Here is a 13007-nt window from a genome sequence, read left to right on the forward strand (position 1 = left end):
TCATCTCCTGCAGACACCGTGCCTGTTTTGAGGTTATAGGGGTGAGTGCTCATCTCCTGCAGACACAGTGCTCCTGTTAAAGTTCTGGGGTTGACAGGAGGGTGGCTATTGGACATTAGTGCTGTTCCCCAGTTCTTCATGGTGAGACTAATGCACAGCATTCTGTTGCTGCTGTGAGTAGTAGCTTCATTAAATCCTGTATCGCGTGTCTCAGAGTACTGGCCAGCATATTGCCATGACAATGAGGATTACGGCTGTAGAAAAAAAACAGAGACGGGGGAGAGAGATGCACACAAAGAGAAGTGCGAGGGTGAGTTTCTATTTATAAGTCTGTAGTCAGGAATATCTCCTGAAAATGGGGAGAGAGAGCTGCTGTGGTCCACAGGCTTCAGACAGAGGTGGGAATGGAGCTGTCTGCAAGCCTGCCCCCTTCTGAGTGCAGTGTTCCATCACTGCCACCATTCTTTCTAAACCAATGGCGTGTGCAGGTACCAGACAATAAATTATATTAATGATTATATAACTGTCATAATCGACAAGCTAGAAGAGGAAGAAAGGAAGTAGGGGAGCATTCCTTACTAAGACAATGTCTGGCCAACCTTTGACAAAACAGGGAAACACTTTGCTTAACATTTATCAGGGCAACATTAAAACCTAAACTGTGTTGGTGGCGGGGGCCGTTTCCTCATGGTTCAAACCTGGCTTGCAACTTTCTGCCAGGCAACAGGGCAAACAAAGTCTATTCCAGGGGCTCTGCTGTTGCAGTCGCAGCCTGCAGTACCTGCAGAGACTGGAGAGAAATGAAAGCCCACAGGTGCCCTGAAAATGCAGCCAACTGAGAACCATTTCTCACGTTGCCACGTGGCCGTTAATATTTCATCAAAGAGCGCCAGCGCTGTGGGGCATCAGCGGACACCGTATTTATAACCCTTGTATTTAAGAGAGGCCTGCTGGTTTCTGAAGGACCCCACTGCGATCTGAAAGATTAGGAGCACAGTGTCATTTACTGTACCACAGGAAGCCACAGGGGGGCACTGCCTTCACTGAAGAGCACAACAGGGGTATAAGTCCTGTGAAAGCTCACACCTCAGGCACGCTCTCTCTCTCCACCACGCACCACTGCTCCCAGGCAAACTGTGTCCTGGCCTGCTAAAACACCGCTCGAACCCCTCACCGCGTCTGACCAACACCGAGCAGACAGCCCAGTAAAGCACCGCCTTCCTCTCTCACACCCGGGGGGAGCAGCCCGTGTTTTGCGTTCTTGTAGCCAGGAGCATATTCTCCCGCTGTGAGCGGGAAGCAGACGGAGGCGCTCAGCCAGGCGGGGGTGGGAGGGGTCTGTCCGGCGGTTCGGGGAGACTGCGACGGGTGGTCCGCAGCTCGGAGAGGCGCTCTGGAAGGAAACCCCCGAGGGGGAGGAGAGTGCCTGGGCAGCGGCCCTGATTCCGGCTGCGCTCCTGGTTTCACTCGTGGTTCTCCTGTCCGCCTGCGCAGATGGAGGAACCAAAAAGCTGCGCAGCCACATCCGCCGCAGCACGGAGACGGGCATCGCCGTGGAGATGCGGAACCGCGTGACGCGCCAGGGCAGCCGGGAGTCCACGGACGGCAGCACCAACAGCAACAGCTCCGACGGCACGTGAGTCCGATCCGCCGCCCAGAACCACGGGGTTGTTAATGAGGATGGCTGGTCTTCATCTCGATGGATCCCAGAGCACTTGAGCTATGGGGGGGGGGGCTACCTCACCCACCACTGAAGGGCAGCCCCACCTGTGTCACAGCTGCAGCCCCGCGACTGAAAACACGCCCTGCAGTTTAGCCAATCAGTTCTCAGTGGAGAACTCAACAGCCAATCGTGTCTCTCTGTGGGCGGGAATAATGTTAATAATAATAATAATTGCTTACACTTATATAGCACTTTACTGGACACTCCACTCAAAGCACTTTACAGGTAATGGGGATCCCCTCCTCCACCACCAGTGTGCAGCCCCACCTGGGTGATGCGACAGCAGCCATAGTGCGCCAGAACGCTCCCCACAGTGGGGAGGAGAGCAGAGTGATGAAGCCAGTTCAGAGATGGGGATTATTAGGAGGCCATGATTGGTGAGGGCCAGGGGGTAATTTGGCCAGGACTCCGGGGTTACACCCCTACTCTTTTCTAGAAACGCCCTGGGATTTTTAATGACCACAAAGAGTCAGGACCTCGGTTTTACGTCTCATCCGAAGGACGGCGCCTGTTTACAGTACAGTGTCCCCATCACTATACTGGGGCATTAGGACCACACAGACCGCAGGGTGAGAGCGCCCCCTACTGCTCCATTAACACCTCTTCCAGCAACAACCTCAGTTGTTCCCCAGAGGTCTGCCATCCAGGTACTGACCAGGCTCACACCTGCTGAGCTCCAGTGGGCTGCCAGTGGTGAGCTGCAGGGCGATATGGCTGCTGGCTGTGTTGACTCGTGCACAGCAGCTCTGCAGGTGGTAGAGCGAGGAGTGGACTGGGCTGCTGCGCAGTGGGAGTCGGAGCAGGCGCACTCTTACTGACACCTGCTGCCCTCCAGGTTTATCTTCCCGACGACGCGCCTGGGAGCCGAGAGCCAGTTCAGCGACTTCCTGGACGGTCTTGGCCCCGCTCAGATCGTTGGGCGACAGACTTTAGCCACATCCCCCATGGGTGAGTGATTGACAGGCGCGCTGAGCTGAGCAGCAGGCAGCGAGCCCTGAGGTGTGGTGTGGGACTGGGGCTCATCTTCAAGACCCATCTGAGCACATTCCTAACAGTGCTGGTGGCCCAGGAGAGGAACCCAGCCATGGACAATAGCTAAGAAGCCTCCCTTTTAGGGCAGTTCCTAAGTCTTACTAGGTGTCTCCACCATATTAGAAATGCAGAAAGGTACTGTTTTAGGCCACAGCCTCAGCTCAGGACGCTCCAGGTAATTATTTTTGTTTTCTAATCAAATCATAGTTCATCTTCTTTTAAGCTAAGTCCGCTGAGCTGATCCACAGCTGTGAGCTTTTGAGCAGCCTTGCAAACCGTTCAGAAGAGGATCTTCGGTTACTCTTTCGACTGGGTGCGCTCCTGGCTGCCTCCACCTGCTGGTTGGCAGTGGGACTGCACCGTTGCTGTGCAGATAAAAAGTTATGGTTCGTGGGTCTATACCAGTGCTCTAATTAGGAAAATAGCAGGACAGCTCATTGTGTGAGCGTAGCAGTTGCAATCCTGGAGAGTGGTGAATTCTCTGCTGCCTGGGGAGCAGCACTTTGCAGCCATGAGGCCACATCTCCCTTGAGAGCCTGTGACTGAATCAGAGCCAGACTCGTATCCACCCAGGCAAACCTGTTTCCCATGGGCAGCTCTTGACCCGGCTGTGTCCCGGGCGCACGAGGAGTGCGTCTCACGGTCTGTCTCTCGCTTCCGGCCGCAGGGGACGTCCACGTGGGCATGGTGGACAGGAGTGGACAGCTGGAGGTGGAGGTGATCCAGGCCCGAGGACTCACCCCGAAACCCGGCTCCAGGACGATCCCAGGTACCCCTCAGCAAGATCTTAACCTGTCAGGCAAGGAGCACGGGCTGTCGGGACCAGTCAAGGCCCCAGCCTGTGGGCTCATGAGACACAGGGTCTCCATCCATCTTCTCACTGCTTGATCAATACAGGGCTGTGGGGGGGCCAGCAAGCCCCGGGTGCAAGGCGGGATATACCCTGTACAGGATGCCAGTCTGTCGCAGGACACACACACGAACACGCACACACCAGGGCCAGCCCATCACAGGACACACACACACACACACACTCACACCAGGGCCAGCCCATCACAGGACACACACACACACAGACACACACATTCACACCAGGGCCAGCCCATCACAGGACACACACACAGACACACACACCAGGGCCAGTCCATCACAGGACACACACACAGACACACACACCAGGGCCAGCCCATCACAGGACACACACACACACCCACCAGTGTGTCTTAAGAAACCGGAGCACCCGTAGGAACATTCAAGCTCCACACAGACAGCACCCAGGGAACTGAACCCAGGGCCCCAGTGCTGTAAGGCAGAAATGTAAGGCTGTAAGGCCGCCTTGCTGAGGGGTCCTCATATTGAAGAGAACCGACGGAAGGTTCCAGGTGTTAGAACTGACAGCTCTGACCAGGCTGAAATGGCTGCCCACTGTGCAGAGGGCAGCGTGTCCTCATTCCGGCGCCCTCCTCCTTGCAGCTGCGTACGTGAAGGTGTACGTGCTGGAGAACGGGGCCTGCCTGGCCAAGAAGAAGACCAAGGTGGTGAAGAAGACCCCGGACCCCGTGTACCAGCAGGCGCTCCTGTTCGACGAGAGCCCTCAGGGCAAAGTGCTGCAGGTAAGCGCTGGGCGGGAGGGGCTGTGGCCCGGGAGACCCGGAGAAGAGCCGACACCTGATGCCGACGCCCTCTCTCCCCCCCCATCTGCAGGTCATCGTGTGGGGCGACTACGGCCGCATGGACCACAAGTGCTTCATGGGCATGGCCCAGATCCTGCTGGACGAGCTGGACCTGTCCACCATGGTGAGCGGGTGGTACAAGCTCTTCCCCACCTCCTCCCTGGCCGACCCCACCATCGGCCCGCTGACCCGCCGGCTGTCCCAGTCCTCGCTGGAGAGCGCTACCAGCCCCTCCTGCCCCTAGAGCCCCCCCCTGCCCCGGAGAGCTGAAGAGGGACGCTGTGCACAGGGACACCGACCTCCTCTTCCTCCAGCACGCGCCCGGAGAGCTCCTCGACCGCCGCCCGGCACACAGCGAGCTCTGCTCCTTGCTCTGCGCCAGCCATGCGCGCCTGCGTATAGAGTCACACAGACACACCTCCAGAAATACATACACACAGGCGCCCCGCGCGGAGACCAGCGTGAGGCTCCAGCTCGTCCGCTGTGATGGCGCAGCAGCTCAGGCCTCCCCTGCTGCTCCAGGGCCACGAGAAAGGAGACTCCCAGGGAATTCTTTCTCCCGGTTTGGAGTGAAGGGAGACAGGCGGGAGAGCCATTGCCCGGACACAGCCAGAGAAAAGAGCATCACAGCTGAACATGGAGGAAGAGTTTCTCTGTCCCACTTGCCCGTCTGATTTAAAAAAAAAACAAACTTAAAACAATCAAGCTGATCTAAGGACATAAAAAAGTCAACAATGTTCACGATGAACTAATCCAATGCTGCTTTGTTCCTTTTTATGTTCTATTTTTAACCTGTTTCTCAGAAGATGTAGCATTCACATTACTTTCTGGCCTTCCTCTCAGGTCACAGGAAGTGAGAAATTGCTGGCTTCCTGTGCGCATCCATCCATACCTCCCCTCAAGGGGAAACTGAAGCATCAACTAGTTAGTTCCTAGGTACCCATTCACCTCAGAAGCATCTACAACTGGCTTGATATCCCTCTATGCCAAACAATTTAAAAATGTTTATTTTTTAAAAAAACCAAAGCAAATATGAATTATTTTAAAACAAAGGATATGTAGCAAAGTCAAGGACCATAAAGGTTAATGACTTCAAGGAAATGCAAAAAAATAAATAATGAAGTGAAAATCTGAATCAACGAAACACTAGGAAAACAGACACACTGGGCAACCACAGAACACCACATTAAAAATAATCAAGGGTTGCCGACTGAAATGCACATATTTCTAACTGTTTGGTAGCACTAATATAATGAGTTCAGTAAAATATTTATAAATAGATTATATATTTGTTTTTGTTTGTAATAAAGCATCCTGCATGCTGACTTGCACCCCCTACTGGAAAACTGAAGTGCTGTTTTTAGCTTGCCTTTGAAAAGGAAGTAGATCCTGAACTATATTTATTTTGCCTAATAACTACTGGTCTTGTTTTACGACATCAAAATCTGCACTGACAGCTCACCCAAAAGGAGAGGCTCTTCCCGGCTGTGAGCCGCCCAAGGGAAACATCCTGAAGTCCCCAGTCCCGACAGGCCCCTGCCTCGTTCCTAGCTCTGCTTTCAAAGAGGGGAGCGATGCACCGATGCTCACACTTCGCCGCTGGGAACGGCCTGACTCTGTATTGCACAACTGAACTGCAGAGGAGCCTTTCCAGATACAATCATATACCTGCCACCTCACCTCTCCTGCCCTCCTAGAAATCGGCAACTGTCCTTACGTCTAACAGCCTCTGACCGTTTAGACAAGCTGTCTTGAAGGCTCTGTACGTGGCTAAGGCTCTTGCTGAATGGTTTGAACGTTATCACAGTTGTCCTCTTTCGGCACACATTGGCCTCACCTCTCTCTTCTGTGTGAAGTCATCATGGGCCACTTTCTGAAGCTCCTGGACAAAACCTGAGCCCCCAACAGAGGCTGGGAAGGGACAAGCTCAAAGATTTTGTTTCTGTTTTTTGTAGCTTCTGGGACAAGCTTGAGCCCTGCCTGGGGCGGACTGCTGACAGGGTGTCCCAGCTCTGACCACGTGTAGCACTGCCCCAGGCAGCCCCCCTTCCCGCCGCTCAGCACCCCGGCCAGCACGCGGGAGCCTCTCCCCCTGCCCCCCGGGAGGTACAGGCCCGTCCCCAGAGCGGACCGGAGGATTCCCGATTCTTTCACACTGAAACCAGCGCAAGCCCTTAGGAAAACCGAGCAGGAAAGGCGCCGCTGATGGGAGCGAAAGAAAACCACATTCTTCCTGCCAGAGAGGATTTTTTCCCCATTTGGATGTGAGCTGGGTGATTGTATCAGAGAGACGTGATCCTCAGAGATCAGTTTGCCTCTGGGAAAGCCTCCGTGTTGGCACCCGTCTCCAGCTGCTTTGTTTTTGTAGAGAGAGCCCATTAGAGTGTAAATTCTGCTACAGCTTTTGTTGAACCTTGGTGTCTCAGTGACGAGTAACTGATTTAATGCCAGACTTGCGAGCTAAATGTTCAAGCTGCACATATTTGCATGTTCCTTCTGTATTGTCAGGCCAAATCTACTTCTTCACAGCAGCCTGGTCCACAAATACTGATCTGTTTGCTTAACTGATCATTTTCACAACTGATCTCTAGTGCATTTAAGAGATTTCTTTGCTGATGTACTGATGTATCTGGGATTCCTCAGGAGCACATTTTTTTTTCCTGCCGAATTTTGTCCCCATCAGGACACCATTTTCTGGAGAACAAAATCACACATCTGGAGAGTCAAAAACGGAAAGAGACCCACCTGACCAGCACACATCCTTTCTCTAATCTTCTGATTTGAGAGAGAAAGGACTCAGCCAGGCTTCCTGTCTCTGTCTCTGGATAAACAAGGCCCAGCCGGCCTGCAGGATAGACAGGGGAGCCCACTTCCCCACCACAGCCCGTGCAGCTCGATGCTGACCTGCTCCCTCCTCGCAGCTGAGCGAGACAACGCTTCACATCGCTGCCACCCCGTTCTCGAGTGCAGAATGGAGGAGCTCCGCCCATTGTCATTCCAAGCCGTGCCAACTGCCCAGGAATCAGTGCCAATCTCAGAACGCTGGCACACCTTTGAAAGGAGCTGTGAGGCGCACGAGAGAAAGGGAGGCGCTGCACAGTCCAACGCCTGGCATGTCACGACTTGCCGAGCAGGCCAGGCCCTTGTCCCTCCTGCCCGGCGCTGCTGTAATCTCTCTTTCACACCCGGCACTCGAGAGAGGCCACTGTTCCTTCCAGATACTCCTGGACAAGCAAGCTGAAGAAACAAGTATTCGGGACATGTCTTCACACAGAAAACTGTTTTTTCCCCAATGACTATGATTCCAAGCCGTAGGTGAAAGGTTTGGTGTTGACACCGCGACCTGCACAGCCATGAGACCTGCTGCATCATGTGGAGGACGATGACAGAGATGACCACAAGGTCAGAACCTCCAGAGTCAGTATTGTATCATCTTGGTTTTGATTGGTCATTTTTTTCTGCCCTGTTGTTTTATTTTACCAGGTGTTTGAAGTTTGAGTTTTGGTTCATTAGTACAGACCAGATATGCAACTGTTTTAGAAAGAATGGCTCTCAAACTATTATTCTGGAAGGGACAGCCTGTCTGACGCCTACTGGAAAACATTCATGATTTGATTCATGACAGTCCTGCGCTAGACTGTCTTCTAATTTGTCTTCTAATTTATTAATTACAAGGGTCCTTGTAATTCACTGAACACACGCTGGTTTCTCTTTGGAAAAATACAGAGTTGGTTTATTCTTGACAAAGGGGGCAGGGGCAGCACATGGACTCATTGCTAAACTTTTCTGTGAGATTTTGTGTTTATTTTTAAGTCTGAACAATTTGAACAATTCTGTCCCAAAGTGAGCAGGGCTGCTGAGTCTGTCAATGAAAGTCAGTCAAAGGCCAACAGCTTTGTAAAGCAGTGCGATTAGCTGTGCGATTTTATTTTGAACCAGTAATATTGCAGCCTGTGGGGGTGGTGTAGCATTGTGGGTAAACCTTTGGCCTCCTAACTCAGAGGTTGAGGGTTCAAGTCCCTGCTGCAGCTGTATAAGTAGCTGGCTCTTGGGCCAAAGTTTAAACCAAAATAAAAAGCTGGAAACAATCCATTTTCATTTAGACATTTCCCGGTGGCACTTTGGGGCAGAAGTATATCTAATAAACACTAGGCACATTTGCCTGAAATACTGTACACATGTAGATATACATAAGTATTAAGCACCCTACATCTTAAATAAGTTAATTCACTAGATCACCTTATCCTCAATTTGCATAGTTTAATGATATTATTTCCATTTACTAAAGTAGCAAATAATCTTGGCTCAACTCAAAAGCTAGTAAGGACACTTATGTCTAAAGCCGAATCAATGTGCAGTTGAATGACCACTTGTGATGTACAGTATTTTGAATATTTCAGCAACACAACTCATCCACTGTGTAGTTAATGTGATTGAGACCAGAAAAGCGCCGTCGACTCCCTTCTTGTGTGTGTAATGAGGCTGCACTGGCCGGGAGAGTGACCCCGCTCGGCGAGCGCAGGCCCGGGGAAGGCAGCCCGCGACAAAGGGCCAATCCAGGAGACGCAGCAGAAACAGCCAGCAGGCAGAGACGGGGCCTAAACCAGCCGGGGGGCGTGAGCACAGGCGGGGGACTGAGACAACAACGAAGCCCAGCTGGGAGTCCGCGCCAGACTCCGGGGAAGAGCCCAATGACTGAGGCAGGACGGAAATACCTGATGTCAACAAGGTTTTACCCATTGATTAGGACCAGGTGGTACAGATAAACGCCCATGTCACGTTCTTACGCCATCAGTAGAGCCCGCAGTGACATGGGTACTACAGGACGTCAACAGAACCTGATACATAATCGAAATGCCCGCACTTCCCAAAAGGAGGAGTGAAACCTGACCAGCGGACAGGACATTCCCCTTTCCAAAGTACCTTGGTACTGAAGTATCTTTTTGGACGTGGGAAGATGCCGATTGTCAGGGTCTCCTGGGTGCACCTCTGCATGTGGCCCAGGAATCTGGAGCGGTTCTGGAAAGTGTGATGTGACTCGGGAAGAGACTCTCGTCTCTCCGCCCGTGTAGCATAAATCCGTCCAGGCCAGCCCCCCGGTGAGCAGCCTGGCGCTTGGGCCTTAATCGCACACTAGAGGAACGCCCTTCGAAAATATTCATTGACAAAAAGGTACCATTTAGTTTAAAAAAGCAAGACCATTCATTCAAGAAAGATTTGAATATCAAATGTGTACAGGTACTGAAACACTAAACCCTTTATACATGGCTGAATGTTCTTGTTCTTGGTTCTTGAAATGTTAAATGATTATTAGACTTGGATTATTTCTGAAATGTGTTTTTTATGGGATTACTTCTAAGTGTGTATATGTTTTGCTCTGAAAACAGAAACAATATTAATTAAGGATACTGTAAACGATATGGAATTCTTAAAATTCATCTATACTGTCCCACTTTGCTGCTGGCTCTCAGCCTGAGCTGGCTTGCAGGAGGGGCAGCAGGGGGCTGTGGGGCACACTGTGCCTCTGCTCTGCATGCTGGGAGCAGAGGGAGCAACACCGCCCTGCCCAGTCTGGGGACGCATGAGAGGAGAGAGAACAGGAGGGAGGAGACGTGCATTCTTAGTGGCTCCTGACTTCAATTTGGAGGTGTCCAGGTGGAGGCGTGATTTGGGCAGTTAATGCCAGTGCAGAGAAAAACGAACTTGGCGTGGATTTAGGACAAACTAGATCCACCATTCGGAGGTCAATTCAAAAGAGCTTTCTTATGGCCTAAGAACAGCACCTGCCTCCACAGGGCTGCACGGGGCTTCTGGTGGCCTTGGAGGTCAGGAGCGAGCGGTCTCCAGCAGATTTCATGTTCTCTCTTCCGGGCTTTAGATGGGCTCCACTGAAAGAAAACCGAGATGTTAGAATCTCTTTGTAAAAGCGCATTGCGATGGATATCCATTCCGTCTCAGAGATATCCCTGGAATGCTAGCAAAAGCATCCTGTTTTGTTTCCCAGAGGGTTTACTTTGTATTTTTTTTGTCACTAGTGTCTCCTGTTGCCTGTGGGGGGGCGTAGCGGGGGCCGGGAGACACGGAGCTCATACAGGCTCATGAGCACAGTTTGCGGAAGGAATGGTGGGGAGGGGCTTGTATCCTTCAACACACATCAGAGCCAAGCAACAGCCCCAGGAACAAAATAACAAGGGACCGGACACATGCTGGTACTGTAGCTCCTAGCTGACAGGGCACCAGAGGGAAGTGCCAGGCATGGTCCCTGCTGGCACCTGCTCGATTCTGCCTCGGCTGGACCTTGAATGTACTGTTTGCTTAGGGCGTCGAGGCAAACACTGTTTCTACTTAGAAAACAGATCCCCTGTCCCCCAAGCTTTTCTCGAAGCTTCCCTGAAACTTTTTAACCCGACTTTGTTTGAGATTGGCACCACTTGCTGCCTTTGCTTGTATTGCCATACAACATTGGAGATGAGTTTTATTGTTCGTCTTTGATGAAAGAGAAAAAAAACATTTAGAGGTGCGTTTAGCAGGAGTTTGTGTACAAAGCAGTTCTACTGTCTTACTCTGGGACTGCTGAGCGAAGAGGGCTTTCAGTCCAGATGCCTTATTTTATTTTGACAGAAACTGATTTATTAATGTGCCACTGGAAGCACAACGAAAAGATCGATATTTTGCATAGAAATATTTATTATATTCAAATACGTTTAAGGTTTTATGAATGTATTTCTGACATCGATTTTTGGCCTAAATCCTCTGTCCTCTCGCGAGCTTTGCAGCCTCCCCCCTGTTGCAGGGTGATCAGTAGGACACAGCAGGCCAGTCCTTTGTCACACAGGCAGCTCTGGAGAAAAGTGCACTCGCACACAGCCACGAGCAGGAGGGAGGATCCCGCGGGATCGAGTCTCCGAGACTCGCTGAGATTCTGCACACGTTAGGAAGAACAGATTTACTGCAGCTCCTGGGAAGCTACAGGACTGCAGGAAACGCCTTTTCCGTGTAGCATAAATTGAGCCTTCCATTCTTAACGGTCAATAACACGACGGCAATAAACCCTTCGCAGGAGGGGCTACAAATGGCTTCGAGGTCTCGGCTTTCGCTGCCAAAGACAGAATCATCGTGGTGAATTTGGCCTGTCTTGGGTTTCTGCATGCGTTTGTTCGCCAGTCACAGACCACATCACACATTTCACTTCTGCGTTCTGTGTCTGTCCGATGTTCAGGTTTGTTGTGTCATCGTAAGAGCTGGACCCTCAATGGGCCGGGCCTGGCCTGGCCTAGTCGACCCAGTTCCAGAACTGGATCTTAACTGGGCCAGACCAGGGTGACCTGGTTCCAGAACTGGATCTTTACTGGGCAAGACCAGTGTGACCCAGTTCCAGAACTGGATCTTTACTTTGCCTGACCAGGGTCACCCGGTTCCAGAACTGGATCTTTACTGGGCAAGACCAGGGTGACCCAGTTCCAGAACTGGATCTTTACTTTGCCTGACCAGGGTCATCCGGTTCCAGAACTGGATCTTTACTGGGCCAGACCAGAGTGACCCAGTTCCAGAACTGGATCTTTACTGGGTTGGGCCAGGGTTCCAGAACGGACAGCTCTTCAAAGCAGCAGCTCCTCAAGAGCTGTGAGCGGGTGGTGAGCGAGGCTTGAAAGTGCTGCACAGTTACAAAACGTACAATCCCGACGACAGTGGTCGTTACTGAGTTCTGTCTGCGGCACTGCTCCAGGCGCCAGACAGGCAGAGTGGCGCAGAAACGAGACGCAGTGCGAAGGGAGAGGCAGTGCTGACCCGGGGTTGCCACAGACTGGGCTACCGTACGGGTCCAGGTATGAAGAGGAAAACAAAAGTACGTTTAAACATCTGATATTTTTATACACGCAGTGCAGTTTGTTTCGCCCACAGTTCTGTGCCCCTGAATTGAACGAAAACCAATGGAGCTTCTCAGTGCAAAGTACTGTAACGTTTTGGAAAGGGGGAAGTTTAACATAAGAAACAAAGCAAACGGAGCTGTACTTTTCTACCTGTGCTTTGTAAATGTTTTCTATGTGCGGTATTTGATAATGTAAAACTGGTATTTTTGTGGTTTGTATGCAGCAGAATTGATGACTTTAGGTGCATGCAGTTTTGTACGAAAACAAACACTGCAGATTTTCCAATGAGCAGCCTGTCTCTGCATGCCCTTCGACAGCCAGACAAAGTCATTAAAGTCTATCAGAAACTGTCCTCCGCAGTCCCTCGTCTGTTCTTCACAGCTCCAGTCCAGCAGGCCGTACTGGTCACATCAAATCACCATTTTCAAAAAGCTTGGAAAAAATTAGCTTAGTGCTCAGTCGCAGGTGAGCTGTTAAATGAACTAGCTGCACGATCATTCTGAATAGTTCTTTAGCCCTAACTGCAGTTCGTTCAGTTAAAGGATCGCTCACCCGCAGGTGTTCCCCGGTCTTTAGCAACATGCGATTCGGGGTGACCTGCGGTGTAAACTGGGGCTGGGGACCCCCTGCTCTCCCACTCAGGTGAGATTCCTGGACGTCCCGCCTGCTGCCAAGATCAGAGAGAGAGGAGCACGAGCCCCGCGCACC

General features: G+C 51.5%; 1 protein-coding gene across 2 annotated transcripts in view; it reads left to right on the forward strand.

Moving 5' to 3' along the window:
• The window catches only part of rims3 (regulating synaptic membrane exocytosis 3), a 28926-nt gene extending 16275 nt beyond the window's left edge, over positions 1 to 12651 (forward strand). For both annotated transcript variants that reach the window (XM_015348484.2, XM_015348485.2), the window contains 5 exons: positions 1495 to 1636; positions 2559 to 2671; positions 3423 to 3524; positions 4229 to 4368; positions 4460 to 12651. In XM_015348484.2, coding sequence (XP_015203970.2) covers positions 1495 to 1636; positions 2559 to 2671; positions 3423 to 3524; positions 4229 to 4368; positions 4460 to 4672 — 710 coding nt within the window. In that variant the 3' untranslated portion in view covers positions 4673 to 12651. The remainder of the gene's footprint in view (positions 1 to 1494; positions 1637 to 2558; positions 2672 to 3422; positions 3525 to 4228; positions 4369 to 4459) is intronic.
• The last annotated feature ends 356 nt before the right edge of the window (positions 12652 to 13007 follow it).

This window comes from Lepisosteus oculatus, chromosome 11 (assembly GCF_040954835.1).
Source record: "Lepisosteus oculatus isolate fLepOcu1 chromosome 11, fLepOcu1.hap2, whole genome shotgun sequence".
Classification (NCBI taxonomy): Eukaryota; Metazoa; Chordata; class Actinopteri; order Semionotiformes; family Lepisosteidae; genus Lepisosteus; species Lepisosteus oculatus.